Source organism: Oncorhynchus mykiss, chromosome 17 (assembly GCF_013265735.2).
Source record: "Oncorhynchus mykiss isolate Arlee chromosome 17, USDA_OmykA_1.1, whole genome shotgun sequence".
NCBI lineage: Eukaryota > Metazoa > Chordata > Actinopteri > Salmoniformes > Salmonidae > Oncorhynchus > Oncorhynchus mykiss.
In genome coordinates this window covers 35,534,589-35,559,702 of record NC_048581.1, presented here as the reverse complement: position 1 = coordinate 35,559,702, position 25,114 = coordinate 35,534,589, and the positions used below count along the sequence as shown (strand labels likewise).

General features: G+C 43.1%; 1 protein-coding gene across 2 annotated transcripts in view; it reads left to right on the top strand.

Annotated features, from left to right (window-relative positions):
- The window catches only part of LOC110493814 (spectrin beta chain, non-erythrocytic 1), an 87,524-nt gene that overhangs the window by 45,573 nt on the left and 16,837 nt on the right, over positions 1-25,114 (top strand). For both annotated transcript variants that reach the window (XM_021568314.2, XM_036949796.1), the window contains 19 exons: positions 1,835-2,008; positions 3,259-3,353; positions 3,675-3,755; positions 4,181-4,296; positions 4,709-4,821; positions 5,110-5,297; positions 5,877-5,994; positions 6,546-6,704; positions 8,100-8,402; positions 9,084-9,237; positions 9,537-10,407; positions 14,159-14,296; positions 16,630-17,386; positions 18,244-18,446; positions 19,075-19,165; positions 19,489-19,635; positions 23,016-23,279; positions 23,565-23,789; positions 24,277-24,366. In XM_021568314.2, the coding sequence (XP_021423989.2) occupies positions 1,835-2,008; positions 3,259-3,353; positions 3,675-3,755; positions 4,181-4,296; positions 4,709-4,821; positions 5,110-5,297; positions 5,877-5,994; positions 6,546-6,704; positions 8,100-8,402; positions 9,084-9,237; positions 9,537-10,407; positions 14,159-14,296; positions 16,630-17,386; positions 18,244-18,446; positions 19,075-19,165; positions 19,489-19,635; positions 23,016-23,279; positions 23,565-23,789; positions 24,277-24,366 (4,287 nt within the window). The remainder of the gene's footprint in view (positions 1-1,834; positions 2,009-3,258; positions 3,354-3,674; positions 3,756-4,180; positions 4,297-4,708; positions 4,822-5,109; positions 5,298-5,876; positions 5,995-6,545; positions 6,705-8,099; positions 8,403-9,083; positions 9,238-9,536; positions 10,408-14,158; positions 14,297-16,629; positions 17,387-18,243; positions 18,447-19,074; positions 19,166-19,488; positions 19,636-23,015; positions 23,280-23,564; positions 23,790-24,276; positions 24,367-25,114) is intronic.

Below are 25,114 nucleotides of genomic sequence, written 5' to 3'. Positions count from 1 at the left end.
ATGCAATCTCAATAGACAAACATTGGCAGTAGAATGGCCTTAATAAAGAGCTCAGCGACTTTCAACGTAGTACCGTCATAGGATGCCGCCTTTCCAACAAGTCAGCTCTGCCCTGCTGGAGCTGCCCGGTCAACTGTAAGTGCTGTCATTGTGAAGTGCAAATGTCTAGGAGCAACAACGGCTGAGCCGGGAAGTGGTAGGCCGCAGAAGCTCATAGAACAGGACTGGCGAGTGCTGACGTGTGTAGCGCATAAAAATTGTCTGTCCTCCATTGCAACACTCACTAATGAGTTCCAAACTGCCTCTGAAAGTAATGTCAGCACAATAACTGTTTGTCGGAAGCTTTATTAAATGGGTTTCCATGGCCGAGCAGCCTAAGATCACTATGTGCAATGCCAAGCGTCGGCTGGAGTGGTGTAAAGCCCACTGACATTGGACTCTGGAGCAGTGGAAACGCTTTCTCTGCAGTGATGAATCACACTTAACCATCTGGCAGCCCGACGGATGAATCTGGGTTTGGCGGATGCCAGGAGAACGCTACCTGCCCCAATGAATTATGCCAACTGTAAAGTTTTGTGGAGGAGTGGTCAGGGTCTGTTTTTCGTGTTTCAGGCTCCCTAGTTCCACTGAAGGGAAATCTTAACGCTACAGCATACAATGACATTACATACGATTCTGTGCTTCCAAATTTGTGGCAACAGTTTGGGGAGGGTCCTTTCCTGTTTCAGCATGACAATGTCCCTGTGCACAATGCGAGGTCCATACAGAAATGGTTTGTTGAGATCGATGTGGAAGAACTTGACAGCAAAGTTTGGACCAACTCCATGTTAATGCCAATGATTTTGGAATGAGATGTTCGACGAGCAGGTGTCCACATAGTGGTGTACATATAGTGTACACACATAAACAGAAATACATATCAGTATGAACATCCTTTCCAATGGCATGGGAATAATATAATTAGAAACATAAAGGAATAGTTAACCAAAATTACAAAATTACAAATTGATTTCCTTACCCTGTAAGCAGTCTATGGAAAAGGTATGGACAAGTCCTGTGTAGTTCAGTTGGTAGAGCTGGTTGGTATAGCATGGTGCTTGCAGCGCCAAGGTTGTGGGTTTGATTACCACAGGGATACAGTAGGAAAAAAGTATTTAAGTATGAAGCTCTTGATAAGAGTGTCTGTAAAATGTAAAAAAAAGTGTTTGGCAGCAATCTGTGCTTTGGTTTAGTTTCCCTGGCACTGTTTCCACATGCTAATGTTTTAGCATTTGTGAAACAAATCCCATTCTAGTCATGGGACCGATATTATCCTCACAATTAATTTTAGATACTTTTGGATGATTTGGACTTGTGCAAAAAATGCCAATATCGATACCATGACTTGAATGGGATTTCTGCCACAAATGCTAAAACATTAGCATGTGGAAACAGTGACAGGGAAACTAAACCAAAGCACGGATGGCTGTCAAACCTTATCCATAGACTGGAAACCAATGTGTAATTTTGTGTAATATGGTTTAACTATCCCTTTAACTTTAGGCCAACAGGTATAATGCATTACGATGTCCATGGGCATGTATGATCCTATACATTTTTGGGGAAGCCTTATAATTAGAGAGTAATAGGGCTATAATAGTACATGCTTATAACAATAAATAAAGTGTCACCAACTTGTTTATTTTTAACCTATGGCCAAGCTCAACTGATTGTAAGTTTCTCCGGATAAGAGTGTCTGCTAAATTACTAAAATGTAAAAAAATATATAATAATCATTAATACTGTGTGAAACTCTTATGGCTGACATGTTCTGTGTCCTGTCCTGTCTCCCCAGCCCAAGCCCACCAGGGGACGGATGCGTATCCACTGCCTGGAGAACGTGGACAAGGCTCTGCAGTTCCTCAAGGAGCAGAGGGTCCACCTGGAAAACATGGGCTCACACGACATTGTTGACGGCAACCACCGCCTCACCCTGGGGCTCATCTGGACCATCATTCTCAGGTTCCAGGTAAAGGAGTCTTCAAACCAAAACGCATGAAACGTATGTCTGATGCAGCGGTGTGGTGGTGAGAAATGATTTGCTAGAAATGCTGCTCTAGGTTTTCAATTGGCTGATTGATAAGTTTTTGGAAAATATATAATGAACAGTGCAACACAACCCGAGACCCCCCCCCCCCCCCCCATTCAAAACCATTGAGTTGCCGCATATTTTATGCATCAATTTGTCTGGTTTGAACACTCACTTAGCCAGTGATTCTCTATAATTATCCTGGAGATACATTTTGTAAAGCAGGGCCACGATTATCTGAATCAGGTTGCTATTATTGTTACGTGAGCAACAAACCCAGTTGCTCTCCAGGAGGAGAGTTGGCCCGTATGCTGATTCCAATCCAACTGAGCGTCAGTAGCTTATTTACTGTAGGGCCTCATCCTTTATCATAGTGATCTAATACTAACTTGTACTTCTCAGCACACATATTACACAGTCAATTGTTTACATAAAGATTATGTTATAACATGAGTAAGATATGTAGGCTATGTATGAGAGCAACTGCTTGGCATCGGACCGCAAGTCGTTACAGCGGGTATTGCGTGAAGCCCAGGACCTCTATACCAGGCGGTGTCAGAGGAAGTCAAAGACTCCAGTCACCCAAGTCATAGACTGTTCTCTCCGGAAAGCAGTACCGGAGTGCCGAGTCTGGGACCAAAAGGCTCCTGAACAGCTTCTACCCCCCAAGCCGTCAGACTGCTGATCAGTTAATCAAATTGCCACCCGGACTATTTGCATTGACCCCCTTTTTTGTTGTTGTTGCACTGGCTCTATGCACATTCACTGAACTCTACCCACACACTCACACATACTACACTGACACTCTCAACATACACATACACACACTACATACACTCACACACATTCACCCTGTTTCACACTCTTCCCACACGCTGCCGCTACTCTGTTTATTATCCATCCTGATCTCCTAGTCACTTTTACCCCTACCTACATTTACATATTACCTCAATCCCGTCAACTACCTCGTAACCCCAGCACATTGACTCTGTACCAGTATGCCTTGTATATAGCCGTGTTATTGTTATTTTATCATGTTACAATATAAAAAAAAATGATCACATTTTCTTACTTTTTAACTCTGCATTGTTGGGAATGTGCATATTCGCCACATGTGACAAATAACATTTGACTTTTTGATTTGATTTGAGACTTCTCCCACTGCTGTTGTATCATTGTCTGTGTGACAGATCCAGGACATCAGTGTTGAGACTGACGGAGACAACAAGGAGAAGAGATCAGCCAAGGACGCCCTGCTCCTCTGGTGCCAGATGAAGACTGCTGGGTGAGTGATTGGCTGTCCCCTTGCATTCAGACACGATTCTTAGAGATTTTAAATATTTCGATTTGGGTCATCTACTGTACATGACAGCTCTCAGTTCTACCACTTGACTTAAACAATCCTCCTTAAGAAAAATATGCATGTATTTAGACAGCAACGCCGTTGTGACTTGATGTTACTGGACTTTTTACTTTCAGAACAAGTCAGTAAAGAACTTCCAGAAGCAGAGCCACATCTTGAATTATATAGAAACTGCTTAGGGAATGAATTTGAAAACATTGAACAAATCATCATATCTGTTGTTCTCTGTTTTGTTCTCTGTAGCTATCCAAACGTGAACATTCACAATTTCAGCACCAGTTGGCGAGACGGCATGGCTTTCAATGCCCTCATCCATAAGCACAGGTAACAAGAGTCGGTTTGATCAACTATCCTTCGTGCCCTTGTGGGTCACATGATTCAGATATTTTTTCTCGTGGAATTCACACCAATTGTCCTTTGTGATTTACGTCACAGTCTGCTATTTACTTTATGTGGTCACCAATATATATTTTTTCATCCCACCTCCAACCCCCCTCATTTATGACGATTTATTTTCTTATTTACAATAGAGTAATGTTCAAATAATTAATTTTTGGTGTCTTTGGGATTTACTGATGCATTACTGTACATCATTTGGTGTAATTGGGTTGAATCTTTGAGGTATCAGAACGTAACAATTGAATCATAACATTTCAACAGGTAAATTACATCTGGGTATTTACCTTGTGATTCTTTGGTGGTATACTGTGTGACTGGTGCTGTGGTATGATGCTTTGTCTCGTGTGTAGGCCAGACCTGATTGACTTTGACAAGCTGAAAAAGTCCAATGCCCACCACAACCTGCAGAATGCCTTCAATCTGGCTGAGCAGCATCTTGGGCTTACCAAGCTCCTAGACCCAGAGGGTGAGTTCTGGACTATGCTCTTCTATGTAGTAGAGGAGTGCATATGGAAAATAGCTCAATCTGATGCCGCGCATGATTTCTCAGTGCACTGTGACGTACTTTTTTTGGTTGTCCAAATAAACAAAATCAAACTGGAATAATCCTTAACTGGAATGTATAAAATACTGTAGGTGACAGAGTCTGGTCTAGTGATAGCGCTTCAGACTCTAGACTACATATATCCCCTGGCAACAGGGGATAGGGGAAAGTGTCTGCCACTTTCCACTTTCTATCGGCGTATCACCTGCTTCACCTTCCCACTGCCCTGTCATACAACATCATGAAATACAAAAAGAGATCTTCTTTTAACATTTTTGTAACGTTCCAAATCAAATTGTATTAACCAATCAGAAATGTAATTTTTGCTTCACAGATATCAGTGTGGACCACCCCGATGAGAAGTCGGTCATCACATACGTGGTGACGTACTACCACTACTTCTCCAAAATGAAGGCGCTGAAAGTGGAGGGGAAACGTATTGGGAAGGTGACCGTTTATTATCTCAAATTCCATGTTTGTTTGGTGGGTTGTTGTCAACAAGTTGTTCGGGGCAGAGTAAGAGCTTTTCAGATGTGGATTCAAATAGTATAAAACTTTCAAGATGTACTTGATTGAGCTTTTCTGGCATAATGAAACCAGTGGAATAGTACCAAAAGTGCAAACTCTGTCAATCTGGCAAACAAATACTATATACTATAACACAAATACTATATATGAACCCAGGTCTGGACATTTTTGGCCAGAGCTTGACATGTGTCCTCTTTGTTCCGCTAGGTACTGGACAATGCCATTGAGACAGAGAAGATGATTGAGAAGTACGAGTCTCTGGCCTCAGACCTGCTGGAGTGGATCGAGCAGACCATCATCATCCTCAACAATCGCAAGTTTGCCAACTCTTTAAACGGGGTGCAGCAGCAGCTTCAAGCCTTCAACACATATCGCACGGTCGAGAAACCCCCTAAGTGAGTGCCCCCCCCCCCACCTCCAGCAACCAATCCCAAATCCACCCCTATACCCCAATGCACCCCCTATGCACTTATGGAGATCTGACAAGATGGGCAATCTTAAGAATATTTGTAAATGTCTATAATATTTACTTAAGGTATATCATTGTCCAGTTATCTTGCCATTCCCTCAACCCTTTTTTGGTTGATGTTCCTGTGACATTCCCTGAACATCACAAAATCTTTGTTCCAAACTTCTAAACCAATATTTTAATGAAAAATTCATTTCACTACCTAAAACAAAAATGTCAAGTCTAATGTTAAATTAATGGCACAATACCGAACATTCTGGGTGCGCGCCTGTAGTAGAATTTACTTCAAAATGTTTTGTTCAGCTATGTCCATGAATTGAAGCGATAATGTATGCATGTTTAGTATTTTTAACAGTGCAGAAGTAAGACATGACTCCGCTTTGAAACGCTTTGAAATAAGTGCAACCCTGAGAACTTAAAGTGATGCGATGTGTTTAGACATGAGCTTTTTTTTACGCTGTCAAAATATCACTCCCCCAAAACCATTCCTCTTTTTATCGATCAGGTTTACTGAGAAGGGCAACCTGGAGGTGCTTCTGTTTACCATCCAGAGCAAGATGAGGGCCAACAATCAGAAAGTCTACATGCCCAGGGAGGGCAAACTCATCTCTGACATTAACAAGGTGATGTCTGTAGTCTCTGACGAACGCTTTAGGGTGAAGTTTCCCTAGGCACAGATGAAGGATCAGTTTCCCTTCTCCCAATCCTAACCTTTACCTTTAGTGGTGAAAATGCTAAACTGACTCAAGATCAGGGTCTAGGGACAAAGTTACCCTACTCCGCGATCAATGTTTTGTCTTAATGAAACATCAGGTTGTTCACTATCTCTCTCTCCTGTTTGTCTGTGTCAGGGTGTTTGGTAGTCTCTCTTTGGTGTGTGGTAGTATTAATATTAGTAAGTAGGAGTTTTACTATGGCATAATTATTACAATCGGAGTAATTCAGCCAACTCATACATTTTGCATCTGGACATAAAACTGTGAGATTATGAGAGAGTTGAATCTACCCTTGGCATGTGTAAGGTACAAGATAGACTGGTGGCAAATGGTGTCAATTCATCATGTAGAATAGTCTAGAAATGAACAGAAAAATGATGTCTGACGTTCCTGTTAGTCTGTCTGGACCATATGACATACCTGACTTAATATTGCGTGTTAAACTTTGTTTATGGTAGACCTGGGAGAGACTGGAGAAGGCGGAGCATGAGCGGGAGCTGGCTCTGAGGACAGAGCTGATTCGACAGGAGAAACTGGAGCAGCTGGCTCGCCGCTTTGACCGCAAGGCTGCCATGAGGGAGACCTGGCTGAGTGAGAACCAGCGCCTCGTCTCACAGGTAAAAAACAAATGCTTGCACACAAATACACAAACAGACATGCAGATGTATGCACACACTCACACAAACACTCAAAGTAGCCATGAGGGACAACTGGCTAAGCAAAATCCAACGGCTTGTCGCACAGCTACAGACACACAAATGCGTGGGCACACACACACACACACACAGACAAAAGTAATAATTATGGAAAGCAATTGTGACATTTTACCAAACTACCAAAATATTTTACATCCTTCTCCATACACCACCACTTAGTGGACACCAGATTCAGTGTAATGCAAGCGTCACGTTCACTGGTATGACATCATCTCTGTAGCACATTAAGATTAAGTGCTGAAGATGTAAACGTTGCATCTCATTTGCTTTCCTACTTTTGTCAAACTGAAATCAGGGCCAATTTGCAGTTGAAACAATAGCAAAGCGGAAACCCCAACTCTGTTTTGGTAATAACCTGAGGAATGGGCCAGGAAAATGTAAGCACTCTCAAATTCATAGACAGAGCTATTGATGCAAGGCTTGACCATCCATGATGTCATAAATTATCATTTTAACCATGTTTTGAGGCTATACAGTGTTTGTTTACATTTACAAACGTTTACAAACATTGGAGCAAAACAAGCTCATATTTTGGGTTTTGATGGGGTGTGACAGTTGAAATAATCTCACGAGGCATGCATTTTTTTTAATTATAAAAAAAAATAAAAATAGTGATATCCAATTGGTAATTACAGTCTTGTCCCATCGCTGCAACTCCTGTATGGACTCCGGAGGGGCGAAGGTCGAGAGCCGTGTGTCCTCTGAAACACATCCCTGCCAAGCCGCACTGCTTCTTGACACAATGCTTGCTTAACCCGGAAGCCAGCCACACCAATGAGGAAACGTGCATGCGCCCAGCCCGCCACAGGAGTTGATAGAGCGCGATGGGACAAGGACATCCCGGCCGGCCGTACCCTCCCCTAACCCGGATGACGCTGGGCCAATTGTGTGCCGCCTCATGGGTCTCCCGGTCACGGCCGGCTGTTACACAGCCCAGTATCGAACCCGGATCTGTAGAGACGCCGCTAGCACAGCGATGCAGTGCCTTAGACCAGTGCGCCACTCGAGAGGCCCCTCACAATGCATTTAGAAGTTATAATCTTCAAGAATCAATGGGTATATATCATCAATGTGTAAATCCAAAAATGGATGTAGCAACTGCGGGTTGCCCCTTTAAAGGATCATAGTATTTTATGTCATTGTCAAATTGTAGAGACGATAACATTATAGAAATGGAGAGTTTGTCTTCCTTGTATCCCAGTATTTTGCCACCCATGCAGTATATCCTAACAGTATTGTATTTTATTCTATTATTTTATTCTATTCCATTCCATTCCCATCACTTCTATCTCGCAGGACAACTTTGGCTTCGACCTTCCGGCGGTGGACGCGGCCACCAAGAAGCATGAGGCCATCGAGACGGATATTACGGCGTACGAGGAGCGTGTGCAGGCCGTGGTGTCTGTCGCTAAGGAGCTGGAGGCAGAGAAGTACCATGACATCAAACGCATCACAGCGCGCAAGGACAACGTGATCCGGCTGTGGGAGTACCTGCTGGAGCTTCTGAAGGCGAGGCGCCAGCGCCTGGAGATGAATCTGGGTCTGCAGAGGGTCTTCCAGGAGATGCTTTACATCATGGACTGGATGGACGAGATGAAGGTAAGAGAGGGAGGGGGACCCTTCTGAAAATGTATGTGTTAAACCGTGTTGGAAAGACAAAAATTTATAATTATTGTAACACAAATTGAATTGTTCAAAATGCATTGAACCTCATCTACCCTGCTTCCACCAACACCTGAACACATTTAAAATGTATTGGAAATATGTCATTTCAAGTCATTTCACATGTTAGAATTACAAACGGAATGTATTAATCCCTCTTCTAAATGATCAGTTTAACCAGTATCAATGGTGAAACTAACTGGATTATGTTAGTCCAATGCTGAATAATTCCAAATCGGCACAACTGAACCTCATCCTAGACCCTCCTGTAGATACAAGAGGATTGGGTTGGCACTGTAAACACTACGTCATCTTGCCTTTCTGATTGGCTGGGTGGAATTCTCGGCATTATGCTTCCACCTATTGAATCCTCTTAGGTTTACAAGAGTCGCTATGGAGTTGATGGTAGTGGTTGATTTGGAATTGATTTTGACATTTCATCTAAATTACAAGTTAGATGAAATGTAAGTTTCAAAAAGTTTCCTCTCCTCACCTTGAAAAAAATACCCGTATTGCGTTTCAAAGTGCACAAGAAGTAAACGATTCATATTGGCAACTGATGATCTTCGACTTAGAAGGTATGCCTGTATGTCATGCCTCTATGTCTCTGCCACACAGATGATGCTGCTGTCCCAGGACTATGGGAAGCATCTGCTCGGAGTGGAGGATCTCCTGCAGAAACATGCCCTGGTAGAGGCCGACATCGGCATCCAGGCTGACCGTGTGAAAGCTGTCAACAACAATGCCCAGAAATTCGCCATCGACGGCGACGGTGAGAATGTCCTAAACATTCAGGCTGCTATTATTCAAATTGTGACTCATTGTTTTCTACTTGTGTTTGTATTATTAACTAATGACGATAATGCATGTCATCATACCATTTCACAGTTCAGTTGAATAGCATAGTGTTTTGCAAGATACTTCAAGATCTATACAAGCAAAGTGAAAAATAAACATAAAAGGAATCATAGTCATTGGAATGAAATCATAACATGTGAGTCAATACAGTGTAATGTACAGCTGTGGGTGCTGCTAGATGCTAACTGGGTCTCTGTTCTGTCTCCTCTACAGTTTACAAGCCCTGTGACCCTCAGGTAATACGCGACCGCGTGGCCCACATGGAGTTCTGCTACCAGGAGCTGACCCAGCTCGCTGCCGAGCGCCGGGCCCGCCTGGAGGAGTCCCGTCGTCTCTGGAAGTTCTTCTGGGAGATGGCCGAGGAGGAGGGCTGGATCCGTGAGAAGGAGCAGATCCTGTCGTCGGACGAGAGCGGCAAGGACCTGACGGGGGCTGTGCGCCTGTTAAGCAAGCACCGCACCCTGGAGGACGAGATGAATGGCCGTGCCGGTCACCTGCAGCACACCATCGCCGAGGGCCAGGCCATGGCCGACGGTGGCCACTTCGGCGCCGCCAAGATCCGCGACCGCATCGCCGACCTGCGGGCGCAGTGGGCAGCATTGGAGGAGCTAGCGGGCGTGAGGAAGGCCCATCTGGAGGAAGCGTGTGCCCTGCACCAGTTCCAGGCGGACGCAGACGATGCCGACGCCTGGACCCTGGATGCCCTGCGCATCGTGTCCAGCAGCGAGGTGGGCCATGACGAGTTCTCCACACAGGCCCTGGTGCGCAAGCACAAGGACGCCGCCGCCGAGGTGGCCAGCTATCGGCCGGTGATCGATGCACTCCATGAGCAGGCGGCCGCCTTGCCTGAGGAGCAGGCTCAGTCGGAAGAGGTCAAGGGCCGCCTGGCAGGCATAGAGGAGCGCTACAAGGAGGTGGCCGAGCTGACCCGGCTGAGAAAGCAGGCACTGCAGGACGCCCTGGCCCTCTACAAGATGTTCAGCGAGGCGGACGCCTGCGAGGTGTGGATTGATGAGAAGGATCAGTGGCTCAACAGCATGGAGATCCCAGAGAAGCTAGAAGACCTAGAGGTCATTCAGCACAGGTGAGAGAACCCATACATATAGAAATGCATGCTTAAGCCATAGTCTACCCCTAGACCCTACTCCTTTAGGCCTGATTTAGCTTGGTGTGCCACTCAAGTATCTGAAAGTATTTGACATACAGTTCCAGTCAAAACGCCTTCCCATTCCAGGGTTTTTCTTTATTTTGACTATTTCCTACATTTTAGAATAATAGCGAAGACGAAACTATGAAATAACATGTATGCGAGCAGTTTTTGGAACAACTTTGTCGATTTTCAAAACACTGTACAGAAGACATGGAACTCTGGCCATTTGCAAAACATTAAGGGCCCAATTCCGACCCGAGTTAAGCGTGCTTAAATGGAACGTAACTCCTTTTTCATGCACTTTTCTCTCAATGCGAATTCTGACCTTGAACTTAAGAATGAGAATAGCGTGCTATTCACCTGCTATTTGTTTTGGCGAATAAATGAACGTGCGGTGGAGGTGGGTCTACAGATATGCCGTATTCTGACTGACTTAATTTCCTAATCATTCCACCGCCTTTACGTGTGAGGAAACAATGAATAAGGTCGAGCGAACCTACCAGTTTCAAGTGGAAAAAGCATCCACTTAATTTTTTTATAACACCATTCTCCATGCACTGTAATGACAACTTGATAAGAGCTATTGATAACTGTCAAGGATTCCCTCCGGAACTTTCATCACGCACACCTGGCCCCTATTCCCACGGATTAGTACTTGTATAAGTGTGCCCTTTGGTTTCCGTTGTCTGTCGATTATTGTTACAATGTCTGTTGGTGTGTGTGAGTACCTGTGCTGTTTGTTTTGGCTTTCGTGCCATTGTGGATTGCGCAGGTGATTACTGGTCTCGTCCCGTGTGACAATCATTGTGCATTTGGGTTATTTATTCGAGGTTCTCCTCACTTTTTTGTTTGGGTTTCAACCCTGTTTTTTGTGTAAGTGTTTGTTTGGTCTTCGTCCCCGTAATAAAAAACCCTATTACGCATTCCTGCCTTTCTCCCAAATCGTTTATACCAGCGTAACAGCTAAGTGAATGAGTTATCCATTTGTTTTAGGTAATTGTAAATATAAATGACACTTGCTTTTGATCTATTTTGCCTTATAATCGCTGGAGGCAAATGTGAACCAGTCATATGGAAGCAAACTGAACCATATCCACAAATCAACTTTCCCACAGTAAAGTTCATAAAATGCTGTGCAATTACACCGAATTTGAATTGTACAGCCTTTTAACTTGCAGGGATGGGCTCTTTCGAATGGCAGGCTACCCCAACTTTCTCTGTTTCATATTTCTATCATGTTAAATATTAGCCAATATTACTATCGAATGCCAGTAGGCCTAATAACAACACATGTACAACTGCCAATTTACTCTTAGTTCCCTTCAGTTGGTATAGCCTACATTATCATTCCATTTAATGACATTGTTTCGTTTACCTCCATTTGCTTTGCTTCCTCTGTAAACGCTCGGCCATGTGGTTGTTGCTGAGGATCATTAGTAACAGTTGATAATATAAAAATAGACATGTAGGCTAACTAAGTCATTGTGGAGTGGAACGCAGACCAAGCCATAACTGTTTGAACTTGACGCATGGCTCGACACTTGGCTGTGTCATCACATAGTACCACGGTTAGTGCAGGCAACAGACGAGGGTATAGCCTACTATTGTACACTATTCTCCTTATTATAATTATATGTACACTAATCTTCCAACATTACCATGTGTTAATGAACTGAATGTGGCAATTTTCAGAATGAATCAAACCACCGTTTTCTTTCTTTCTTGTGTAAAGTGTCTCCAAACTTGTTTTTCATGATTCACAAATACTTCCCTAACCCTAAATAATCTACAAAATCAGAGTAGTTTTTAAATCTACCAATTAGTGCTGACGAATATCCATGTGTTTAGATGGCTTTCTTTCATTGATCCCTAATATTTTGAACCCGTTCTCGCGATTTACAAAACGTTTTCCATATCATAGACTGACCAGGTGAATCCAGGTGAAAGCTTTGATCCCTAATATTTTGAACCCGTTCTCGCGCTTTACAAAACGTTTTCCATATCATAGACTGACCAGGTGAATCCAGGTGAAAGCTTTGATCCCTTATTGATGTCACTTGTTAAATACACTTCCATCAATGTAGATGAAGGGGAGAAGACCAGGTTAAAGAAGGATTTTTAAGCCTTGAAACGATTGAGACGTGTATTGTGTACAGTATGTGTGCCATTCAGAGGTTGAATGGGCAAGACAAAAGATTTAAGTGGCTTTGAACGTGGTATGGTAGCAGGTGACAGGCACACCGGTTTCAGTATGTCATGAACTTCAATGCCTTGGAATACAAACTATTAAAAATGATGGAAAATTACTCTACTTTTATGCACAATTTCACATTGTGTGCAGGATTCATTCATCTGAACATCATAATCCAATTCCATGTATTCTATACATAGGCTGGCAGACTTTCCATCACCAAGCAGAAAAACATTCCCAAACAGAAAAAAGGAAAGGTGAATATAGTGGAGGACATGTGCTGATATGAATGGATAGACATCCATTTACACCAAAGTTCACTCTGTAATGGAAGATTACAATCAGGGCCGGATTACTGAATGGGCATGCAGGGCACATGCCCTGGGGCCGCCGACCTCTGCTATATTTTACGCGAATTTACACTGATAGAGCCATTTACAATTTTGTGCACTAGTATTTACTGATTGCTGGAAACAGTGAACACATTTTCACAATTTTCTCTTATGTTGTCACGCCCTGACCTTGGAGATCCTTATTATTCTCTATGTTTGGTTAGGTCAGGGTGTGACTCGGGTGGGAAATTCTATGTCTTCTGTTTCTTTGTTTTTGGCCGAGTGTGGTTCCCAATCAGAGGCAGCTGTCTATATGGTCTCTGATTGGGGATCATACTTAGGCAGCCCTTTTTCCCACCATTAGGTTGTGGGATCTGTTTAGTTTCTGTAGCCTGACATAACTGTCCGCTTTCGTTTTTTTGACTTTGTTATTTGGTTTGGTGTCATCAATAAAGATACGATGAACGCCTACCACGCCGCGCCTTGGTTTCCTAACGACGGACGTAACATATGTGAACAGAACACTGTGAATTTGGTATTCATTGATGGCAATTGTATTTCAGGTTTAGCGAAAGGGGGTCTAAGATATGCAATCCAAGTAGAAAGAAAATAAAACGATCAGAAGTTCTGCAAATGTATTTGAACGTTTGTTCACTGGTGTTCTTTGACCATAGTTCCAAAAAACTATTTTACCCGATTGAGAAACTGTAAATATACAAATGATAAACTAGTTACAATGCAACAGCTCCTCCCACTGGGCGTTAGGTGCCCTATTTGTTAGGTGCCTTTCTCGAAACGGATGTTCACCTTACACAGAAAATGAACAAAATAGGTATTTTAAACAGACGGAACAAGACAGATAATAAAAAGAGTACAGAGGTACAAGGAGAAAAGCGCAGGAAGTACTTAGGAGGTTAAACACCAAACAGGGGAATATGTCTGAAGTACATTCATCAGGGTACAACATTGTGGAACATTCAGATAAAAATGTGGTTTGTAGAACAAACATTCCTATGACATGTAGTATAAGAAATCATGTCAGCTGAAACATTCCACAACATTTGCCTGAACGTGGCCCAAACATCAATGTGCGCAAGGGAAAATGGTTTGTTTTGGAGGTGAATTTGATTGGTCATGACATGGCATGCTCTCTCTTTCCCAGGTTCGAGAGCCTGGAGCCTGAGATGAACAACCAGGCGTCACGCGTCGCTGTCGTGAACCAGATTGCCAGGCAGCTGATGCACAACGGACACCCCAGTGAGAAGGACATAAAAGCCCAGCAAGATAAGCTCAATAACAGGCAAGTTGAACCATTCACAGTCAGACGTCACACTATCTCCTATCATACAGATGCCTTAGCTTAATTTGCTCATCCTGTTGTTGCAGGAAATGCAAACTTGTAGTGTATTAGAGGTTCAGGGGGGCCAGGGGGTTCAGGGGGGCCTCCCGAGTGGCGCAGCGGTCTAGGACACTGCATCGCAGTGGTGAGGTGCCACTACAGCCTTAGGTTTGATCTCAGGCTGTATCACAGCCGGAAGTGAATGGGAGCCCCGTGGGGCGGCTCACAATTGGCCCAGCTTCGTCCGGGTTAGGGGAGGGTTTGGTCAGGGGATTTACTTGGCTCATCTAGCGACTCCTTTTGGCTGGTCGGGTGACTGCAAGCTAACTTCGGTCGTCAGTTGGACAGTGTTTCCTCTGACACATTGGCGGCTGGCTTCCGGGTTAAGCGAGCAGTGTGTCAAGAAGCAGTGCGGCTTGGCAGATCGTGTTTCGAGGATGCATGGCTCTCGACCTTCACCTCTCCCGAGTCTGTTGGGGAGTTGTAGTGATGAGGCAAACTCGTAACTACCAATTGGATATCACAACAAAGGGGGTCAATTTTTTTATAATAATAATTTAAAAAACAAGGCTTCTAAAGTTTAACTCCCACTTAAAATATTTATACTTGATTTACCCTAATTAAAAATGTATAAATTAAAAATGTTTCCTGTTGCTGTAGGATTATTTTTCAGCTGTAGCAAACTGGCTCAAATTAAGATCCTATATCTGTAGCTGATATGTCCCTCAGTGGTGCGCGGATCAGCTGTTTGTTCACCCTGACCCAGCCGCATTTGCTGACAACCCATCCGCAACCGCCAGACTATATGTGATAAAGTGAAAATCTGAATCCCACACCTGATGTGTTTCTACTTATCTATTTGTTTGTCAACTTGTCTATAGTTAGATACATGCAGCTTCTCTTCTGTCATGATTTGCTTCCCTAGAAGACTAAATAAACCCTTGCTCAGCAGAATAATGTCATAAATCAATAGAATGAATGCTTCAATGTATTTGACATCAGTGAAGCTTTCTGAGTGATCTCTGCTTCTTTCACAGCACAAAGGTTCCGGGGAGAAAATACAATAACTATTAAGAAAAATGAAAAGATTTTCTGTGCTAAATGTTCAAATGACATCATTTTGACCGGTTGTAAGGAAATAGAAATCTGTGAAAACAACCCAACGTCTTTCTGATAACATTTCAATTTGGCTTGGATGCATATTTTATGTGGTTGAAATACTATCAGCTTGTATGATGCTGATAAAGATAGGACCACTACAGATGGTATTTAACTGCGCATTCACATTCTCTCAAGATGCTAAAATAATATTCTTCCACTATCGTTCTCAAGTAAACATTTTGCCTATTTGAGGTCTCCATCTTGTGTCTGTCAAATTTGTATAACACCTCACAATCATCACACATAACACTGCTATCATCCTCTTTTGCCAGAAAATGTATGTTTGGAAAGATATGGTGGGGTGGTGAAAGAGGATGATTGCAGTGTGAGGTGGCTTTTCTCTTATTGAATTAAACTCTGACATTGGCCTTTTTGTCTCCATGGATCGACGTTAACTTTTTACTGCCCGTTCCCAAAAGCATTTGGCGATTGGCGTGCGTACAGTTAGACCCTAAGCTTAGGCTTACTCACTAATGCCAGATAGCCTAAAATAATGAAAGAAACACCTCAATATAGCCTAATAGATAAATTGCACAAGAATTATAAATTTATTATACTCTTTAATTCCCCACCCATCTGCCCTTCATCCACACAATGACCCTTTCATGACCCTAAATCTGCCCGCCCTGTGGAAATAACAACGGGGACTGCGGGTTATGAGTCAAGCCGTGCATCACTAATGTCCCTGGTATTCACAACATTTACGGTTGAAGATAACACTTTCAGGTTCTGATTTAATGCCTTACCATATGATTGGCAACTACCTGATGCCAAATGAAGAAACCAAAAGATGATTAGGTTATTATAATGCAGTTAATGCAGTTAACTATGTCTGACCTTTTACTTGGCTCATGGTGAGTTTCAAATACCTATTGACTTAAAATTGTGTTATTGTGTGTTGGAGATCACTGTATCCTTTGAATTGAAAAATGAGCTGGATATGTATTGTTGGTTATCATCAAATTAATTGGCCAATGGTTCAGTCAATTTGAGCCTTGGTCTGGCAACAACAGGGTAATGGTGGGATTGATTCCCGTATGGGTCACATGTATTGAAATATGTATCACTGTCTGTCAACTGTGTAAAACTGTCTGCTAAATTACCATATTTTTATTTATTAATTTGTTCACCAGATGGAGCCAGTTCCGGGATCTGGCGGACCAGAAGAAGGAGTCTCTAATCTCCGCGCTGGGTGTGCAGAACTACCACCTGGACTGCAACGAAACCAAGTCGTGGATCCGCGAGAAGACAAAGGTCATCGAGTCCACCCAGGAGCTGGGCAACGACCTGACGGGTGTCATGGCGCTGCAGCGCAAACTCACTGGCATGGAGCGTGACCTGGCTGCCATCGAGGACAAGCTGGGCGACCTGCGCGGCGAGGCCGAGCGGCTGGCCGGCGAGCACCCAGACCAGGCCAAGGCCATCACGGGCCGCCTGGCCGAGATCACCGCTGTGTGGGAGGAGATGAAGGCCACACTGCGTAACCGCGAAGAGTCCCTTGGCGAGGCCAGCAAGCTGCAGCAGTTCCTGCGCGAACTGGATGACTTCCAGTCGTGGCTGTCGCGCACACAGACAGCCATCGCCTCGGAGGAGACGCCCAACACGCTGGCTGAGGCAGAGAAGCTGCTAGCACAGCACGACGGCATCAAAAACGAGATCTGCAACTACGAGGAGGACTACCAGAAGATGCGCGACATGGGCGAGATGGTGACCCAGGGTCAGACCGATGCCCAGTACATGTTCCTGAGGCAGCGGCTACAGGCACTGGACACAGGCTGGAACGAGCTGCACAAGATGTGGGAGAACCGGCAGAACCTGCTGTCACAGTCCCACGCCTACCAGCTGTTTCTCAGGGACACCAAGCAGGCCGAGGTCTTCCTCAACAACCAGGTACGCCGATTGGTCGATACCCCTTAAACCAGGGTACTTGATTGGTCGGTTCAATTTCGAATTGGTCCATCCAGGAAGTGAGTTGAAATTATATTCCAAGAGTGGAAAAATCTTAGCCTTGGAATCCAAAGTGAATGGTTCCGTTTCACTATTATTTAATTACACTGATTCCATCTCATAAAAAAATGGATTTCCAGCTACAGTTTATTTTAAAATGCTCTTTGTCGCTGCTATTACCGAATTTTACTAGGAAGGGATGTGGTAACAATGTGTAATTTTCCGTGCCCACCTAGAATCCACTCCATCTACCGTGGGCATGCTGCTTTGCAAATCAAATGCACATATTAACGGACATTTCAAAAAGTGTCATATCAGATCAAATTTTATTAGTCACATGCGCCGAATACAACCTTACAGTGAAATGCTTACTTACGAGCCCCTAACCAACAACGCAGTTAAAAAAACATGGATAAGAATAAGAACTAAAAGTAACCAGTAATTAAAGAGTAGCAGTAAAATAAAAATAGCAAGACTATGTACAGGGGGGTACCGGTACAGAGTCAATGTGCTGGGGCACCGGTAGAGTTATTAAAGTGACTATGCATAGATGATAACAACAGAGAGTAGCAGCATTGTAAAAGAGGGGGGCAATACAAATAGTCTGTGTCCAATGTGATTTAGATTGAATTCCAACAGGGTTGGGTTCTATATTCTGTTTCAATTCAGTCAATTCAAGAATTTCAGTTTACTCCCTGACTGATTTGAAATGGAATTGACCCCAACCTGGATATCCAGTCTCAGTCACAGGAATTTCTAATAATCCCACTGATTCTCTTTTTTTATAACCCTACTCTTAGGAATACATGCTGGCCCATACAGAGATGCCCACTACGCTTGAGGGGGCCGAAGGAGCCATCAAGAAGCAGGAGGACTTCATGACCACCATGGACGCCAACGAAGAGAAGATAAACGGCGTGGTGGAGGCTGGCAGGCGGCTGGCGAGCGACGGCAACATCAATGCCGACCGCATCCAGGAGAGAGCGACGTCTATTGACGACAGGTTAGAAGCCTCTTCTACTATATAGTAACAAATGACATTGCTGGACAGGTTGTCATTTTTACAGTTCTCACAACACCTGTTGGAGTATTTAATGCCCCAGGAACCACATTAATATGATAAAGCAATCTCCTGGAAATGGCATAACTACTTAGTTGCAAAACTGAATGCATTCAACCAAAATGTGTTTTCCGCATTTAACCCAACCATTCTGAATCGGAGAGGTGCAGGGGGCTGCCTTGATCGACGTCATCGGCGCCTGTTTTAACTGTCTTGCTCAAGGGCAGAGCAGCAGACTTTTCCATCTTGGGGATTCGAGCCAGCAACTTTTCAGTTACTGGCCCAACACGCTTAACTGCTAGGCTACCTGCACAGCTTGACTGTGAAAAAGACTACCCAGAATACCACCAATGGTTAGATGTGTACCACCCACTTATTAGGTTTACAACTACCACAAATGCCAGTACAACACTTAATATGTATCTTTGCCTTTACTTGGTAATGCGTATTGTGATGTAAAAAAATCTGTAGAAAAATCTGGTACACCCAACTGTCAACTTGTTTGTGGTACTCACAATTAACATGGGATCTATTATCCATGATCAATTCTGTTTACCCAACGTTTGCACAGGCATAAGAAGAACCGCGAGGCTGCTGTGGAGCTACTGATGAGGCTGAAGGATAACCGGGACCTTCAGAAGTTCCTACAGGATTGCCAGGAGGTCTGCTGCCCAACATGTCTTTCCCGGACCCAGATCAAGCCTACTCCTGGACTAAAAAGCACTTTCAATAGAGATTCTCCATCGAAAGTGCTTTTTAGTCCAGGAATATGCTTAACTTGGATGTGGGAAATCTTCCCTAAGAGTCTAACATTGGTATCAGTCCCGATACTATGGAAATAGGAATACTTACATGTACTGATTTAAATTAATTACATTGTGTGGCAATGTATGCATAGTGACAGACTGCTTTCACAGTCTAAGGCAGTCACATACAATGACCTACCTACGCGTGTGTGTGTGTGTGTGTGTGTCTTTGTATGCAGCTGTCTCTGTGGATCAATGAGAAGATGCTCACGGCCCAGGACATGTCGTACGACGAGGCCAGGAACCTCCACAGCAAATGGCTCAAGCATCAGGCCTTCATGGCCGAGTTGCAGTCCAACAAGGAGTGGCTGGACAAGATTGAGAAGGTTAGCAAACCAAAATAAGATTCACTCTGTCTTGATGATTTTCCAATTGGTATTAGATGAATGAACTAGAGGTCGACCGATTATGATTTTTCAACGCCGATACCAATACCGATTATTGGAGGACCAAAAAAGCCGATACCGATTAATCGGACAATTTTTTTGTTGTTGTTGTAATAATGACAATTACAACAATACTGAATGAACACTTATTTTAACTTAATATAAAACATCAAAAACAAAGTGTTGGAGAAGAAAGTAAAAGTGCAATATGTGTTATGTAAGAAAGCTAACGTTAACGTTCCTTGCTCAGAACATATGAAAGCTGGTGGTTCCTTTTAACATGAGTCTTCTATATTCCCAGGTAAGAAGTTTTAGGTTGTAGTTATAATAGGAATTATAGGACTATTTCCCTCTATACCATTTGTATTTAATTAACCGTTGACTATTGGATGTTCTTATAGTCACTTTAGTATTGCCAGTGTAACAGTATAGCTTCCATCCCTCTCCTCGCTCCTCCCTGTGCTCGAACCAGCAACACAACGACAACAGCCACCACATCAAAGCAGCGTTACCCATGCAGTGCAAGGGAACTAGCCAGCCATTTCACTTCGGTTACACCAGCCTCATCTCGGGAGTTGATAGGCTTGAAGTCATAAACAGCGCAATGCTTGACGCACAACGAAGAGATGCTGGCAAAACGCACGAGAGTGCTGTTTGATGAATGTTTACGCACCTGCTTCTGCCTACCACCGCTCAGTCAGATACTTAGATACTTGTATGCTCAGTCAGATTATATGCAACGCAGGACACGTGAGATAATATCTAGTAATATCATCAACCATGTGTAGTTTTTATGATTGATTGTTTTTTTATAAGATAAGTTTAATGCTAGCTAGCAACTTACCTTGGCTTACTGCATTTGCGTAACAGGCAGTCTCCTTGTGGAGTGCAACGAGAGAGAGGCAGGTTGTTATTGCGTTGGACTAGTTAACTGTACGGTTGCAAGATTTGATCCCCCGAGCTGACAAGGTGAAAATCTGTCTTTCTGCCCTTGAACGAGGCAGTTAACCCACCGTTCCTAGGCCGTTATTGAAAATAAGAATGTGTTCTTAACTGACTTGCCAAGTTAAATAAAGGTGTAAATAAAAACAAATTATAATCTGCAAATCGGCGCCCAAAAATACCAATTTCCGATTGTTATGAAAACTTGAAATCGGCCCTAATTAATCCGCCATTCCGATTAATCGGTCGACCCCTAGAATGAACACAAGTTAATAAGCACTTTCGATTAATTGAAATTAACATGATCAGTTATCTAGACTCTTAAGTATTCTTAAGTGAATGTTGTTATTAAAAATTACATTATTTTAAGACAATTAAATACATATTTCAAATGGCTTTCTTTTGAGGGCCTAGTTTTACTATTATCAAGTGGCCTGAAGCTCATCATTTAAAGGCCACATCAGGCCTACAAGCCACATTATACCTGCTTGGAAAGTGATGTGTAATTGCTATTGAAATCCAGCCAGAGTGGGGATATCCAACATTTAAAATGTTTATTCACTCGCAACCTGCGTTCAGAATGACTTCCAGGGTTGGGAAGATTGAGGTATGAGACCATCTTAAACATCTAGACTGAAACAACAATTTCAGTAACGGGTACAAGAAGTCCAATTAACAGATTTGAATAGTTTAGAAAAATGAATGTTTTTTATATTTGAATAGCATACGATTAATTAATCAATCAATGTACATGCAAAAACATTTATATTGAAACAAACTATTTAAAAAATCAACCTGCAATAGAGCATGCTGGGAAATATGATAATGACAAGCATGTTTTTTTCAACTCTGGTTATTAACACCAACAGTGGGGTTATTTTACACCACTGAGTGTTAATTTAACTCTTTACAGTGTCAACACAAAAAATGTTACACTAAAAAATCAACACTAGTAACACTGGACAATATGCATCTGCAGGCATCTACATTTCAAGAACCTTTTAGAATTCTGAAGAACCGTAGATGCCACATCAAGAACCCCACACTTAAGGTTTTTTACAGGGCAAGAATTCTCCAAGGGACCTTAAGAGCTGAGGAAGAACCATTTTAAGAAACTTTATTTTTTTCAGTGCAGGCAAAGCACATAACAGTAAACTGTCTCAATTTCCTTTAGCGTTACTTTATGAAAAATATTCTACTTCTTATAATCAATACACCGCCCCGTTCACGAAAATTGATCGCTCCCACTGTCACGTGGCCGTGGATTGCTATATAAAGCAGGCAGACAGGCATCAAGGCATTCACTTACTGTCCGATTGAATGTTAGACTGGGAAACATTTGTGACCTTAGCGACTTTTAGTGCGATATGATCGTTGGTGCCAGGCGCACCAAATCCAGTATCTCAGAAACGGGCACCCTCCTGGGCTTTTCACGCACGACAGTGTCTAGGGTTTACAGAGAATGGTGCGACAAACAAAAAAACATAAAGTCTGCTTGCTATTGAGATAGGTCAAAGGAGAACGCCAAGAATTGTGCAAGCTAACACGTGGGGCACAAACAGACAAATTATGGCGCAGTACAACAGTGGTGTGCAGAATGGCATCTCAGAACGCAGAACTCGTCGATCCTTGTCACGGATGGGCTATCCCATCTGATGACCACACCGGGTTCCACTCCTATCAGCTAAAAACAAGAAGTGGCTCCAATGGGTATGTGATGACCTACACTGGAAAATTGAGGAGTGGAAAAACATTGGCTGGAACATGCGCAGATCCCATACCTCAACCCAATAGAGTATCTTTGGGATGGGATGGAACGGGCTGTTCACAGCATGAATGTACCACTGTCCATTCTGCAGCAACTGTGTGATGTCAACGTTGACCAACATCCCTGTGGAACATTTCCGACACCTTATAGAATGCACTGAAGGATTCAGGCTGTTCTGGAGGCAAATGGGGTCCGACCCGGTACTAGATGGGTGTACCTAATAAACTATCTATTTAGTGTATGTACCCACTATAACTCCCCAACTGCTTATGACTAACTTATACTCACTAACTGCCCTATTATATCCACTCCAAAAGTCATGGGGTTACCCACCATAACTAACCGACTGTACCTGCCCACCCCACTAAATGTATTTCACTACCATAAAATGTGTTTCAACAACCTCAGCAAGACACAGTTTATCCAGAAACTTGACCTTTTCTACTTTCTATCTGATTTTATACTGTATGTATTTTATGCATACATTTTCTCTCTGTGTATTTTGTTATTGTAAGGCACAGCAGCACCATTTCACCAGCTCAAATTCCTGGTACATGTAAATGTACTTTGCGAATAAAGGTGATTCTGATTCTAATTCTTTCCACTCCAGGATGGGATGCAGCTGGTGTTGGAGAAGCCTGAGACAGAGTCGGTGGTCAAGGAGAAGCTCTCAGCCCTCCAGAAGATGTGGGAAGAGTTGGAGTCCACCACCCAGACCAAGGCCCAGTGCCTGTTTGACGCCAACAAGGCCGAGCTGTTTACACAGAGCTGTGCCGACCTGGACAAGTGGCTGGGTGGCCTGGAGGGCCAGATTCAATCGGACGACTACGGCAAAGACCTGACCAGCGTCAACATCCTGCTCAAGAAGCAGCAGGTACTGTACATGGTGGAGCATGCGTCATTGTAACCAAATTGATAAATAATGTTGGCATTATCATTTCATTAATGAAAATAATAATACAAAGAATAATTTAAATAAATTGGCTTCAATTGGTTTTAAGCAATAAAATAAGTATGGCATCAATTGTTCTGATCTGAACATTTTGGATAAGAACCCATGGATGTGGACTTAGTGGCCTGGACCCCGCACGGAACATCATCTAGGGTCAACGTTCAAAATGTTCAAAATGTTCTTCTCCCTCTCTCTGGTGGCCCATAGATATTGGAAAACCAGGTGGAGGTCCGTCAGAGGGAGGTGGTGGAGCTGCAGAGCCAGGCGCTGGTCCTCAGCCAGGAAGGGAAGGACACGGGGGAGGTGGATGGCCAGAGACAAATGGTGGAGCACAAGTTCAAAGAGCTGCTGGACCCGCTGAGGAAGAGAAAGAACTTCCTGGTGGCCTCCCGCGAGATCCACCAGTTCAACCGTGATGTGGAGGACGAGATTGTGAGTTAGTCGATAGTTGATTGGGGGCGTACTGTGTGTGTGTTTTTTTGGTTTTCCGAAACAAGGAAAATTCGGAGAAGTGGGGACATTTCAGTTTTCAGGGGAAATGGAAAGAGAACCTGTGATGCGACTTTGCAACGTTAACAAGGCGACACTCCATCTTAACTCCTCCTCCACATTTACTGGATTGGTTGAACAGTACAGAAGGGAACCTCCCCCGACAGTTTCTTTATTCTCGTCAAGACCAGTATGTTGGGGATCTAGTTTCAGGCATTTATTTTACGCCTGCTACATTAGGTTAGGGTTAGGTTAGGGGTTAGGGAAGATAGGATTTTGAATAGGAATCAACTGTTTGGTCCCCACAAGAATAGTAAAACAAACGTGTGTTTTGTGTGTGCACATGCATGTACATGTTCTATTGAGGCTTTATTTGTTCTGGTATTTTCATTCAATGCACTCAATAATCTATTTGGCTTGTCCATTTTAGCTTTGGGTCGAAGAGAGGATGCCAATTGCAACCTCCACGGATCATGGTCACAACCTGCAGACCGTTCAACTGCTTATCAAGAAAAATCAGGTATGTGGGTTTTTCTCATGTACTGTCACTTTACAAGGAAGTCACACTTAGGCGTAAATTTAGCACCCTTCTATTTTTGTGAATACGTTTATGCGCCTATTTATAAGCAAAATTAGTATTGTTAGTGTCAGTGTTTAGGGCTGTGGCGTTCATTAAATTTTGTCAGCCAGTGATTGTCAAGCAAATAACTGCCGGGCTTACTGGTAATTGACCGTTAGTTAGCATAAACACGTTTAGGATATCCTGGCTTTCAGGCATAGCCTACAAGCCACTGATGCAGACCTTTGGAACATATACATTTTAAAAAGTCTAATAAATCAATTTAATATAGCCTACAGCATTACAATAAATCCCATTATTTATTTTAGACAGGTCTAAAGAAACATGATATGAAGAAAATGTAGTCTATTTCAGAAGAACAGAATAACATGCTCTCTATGTTGTCCTTATGTTAGGCCCTGATATGGCAATGCCAAATGGCTGTGGGCTACACTTGTTAATTTACCAGACAAGATTTGCTTAAGACTCCCTGGCATTATTTTGTATTATTTTATAATAGAAGGATATTTTCTCCAAACAATTTCAAAGGAAGTGAGCACATGCGGATATTCTGTGCTGAGCGGTTAACAAAGAAACCGCTCGTCCTATATGCGTCATTTAGAGTTTTTAATGCAACTTTAGTTGTGTTACAAACTTTGGGCTATATGTGTTGATGTTTAATGCATTCTAAGGCTGCATGATTGGACTC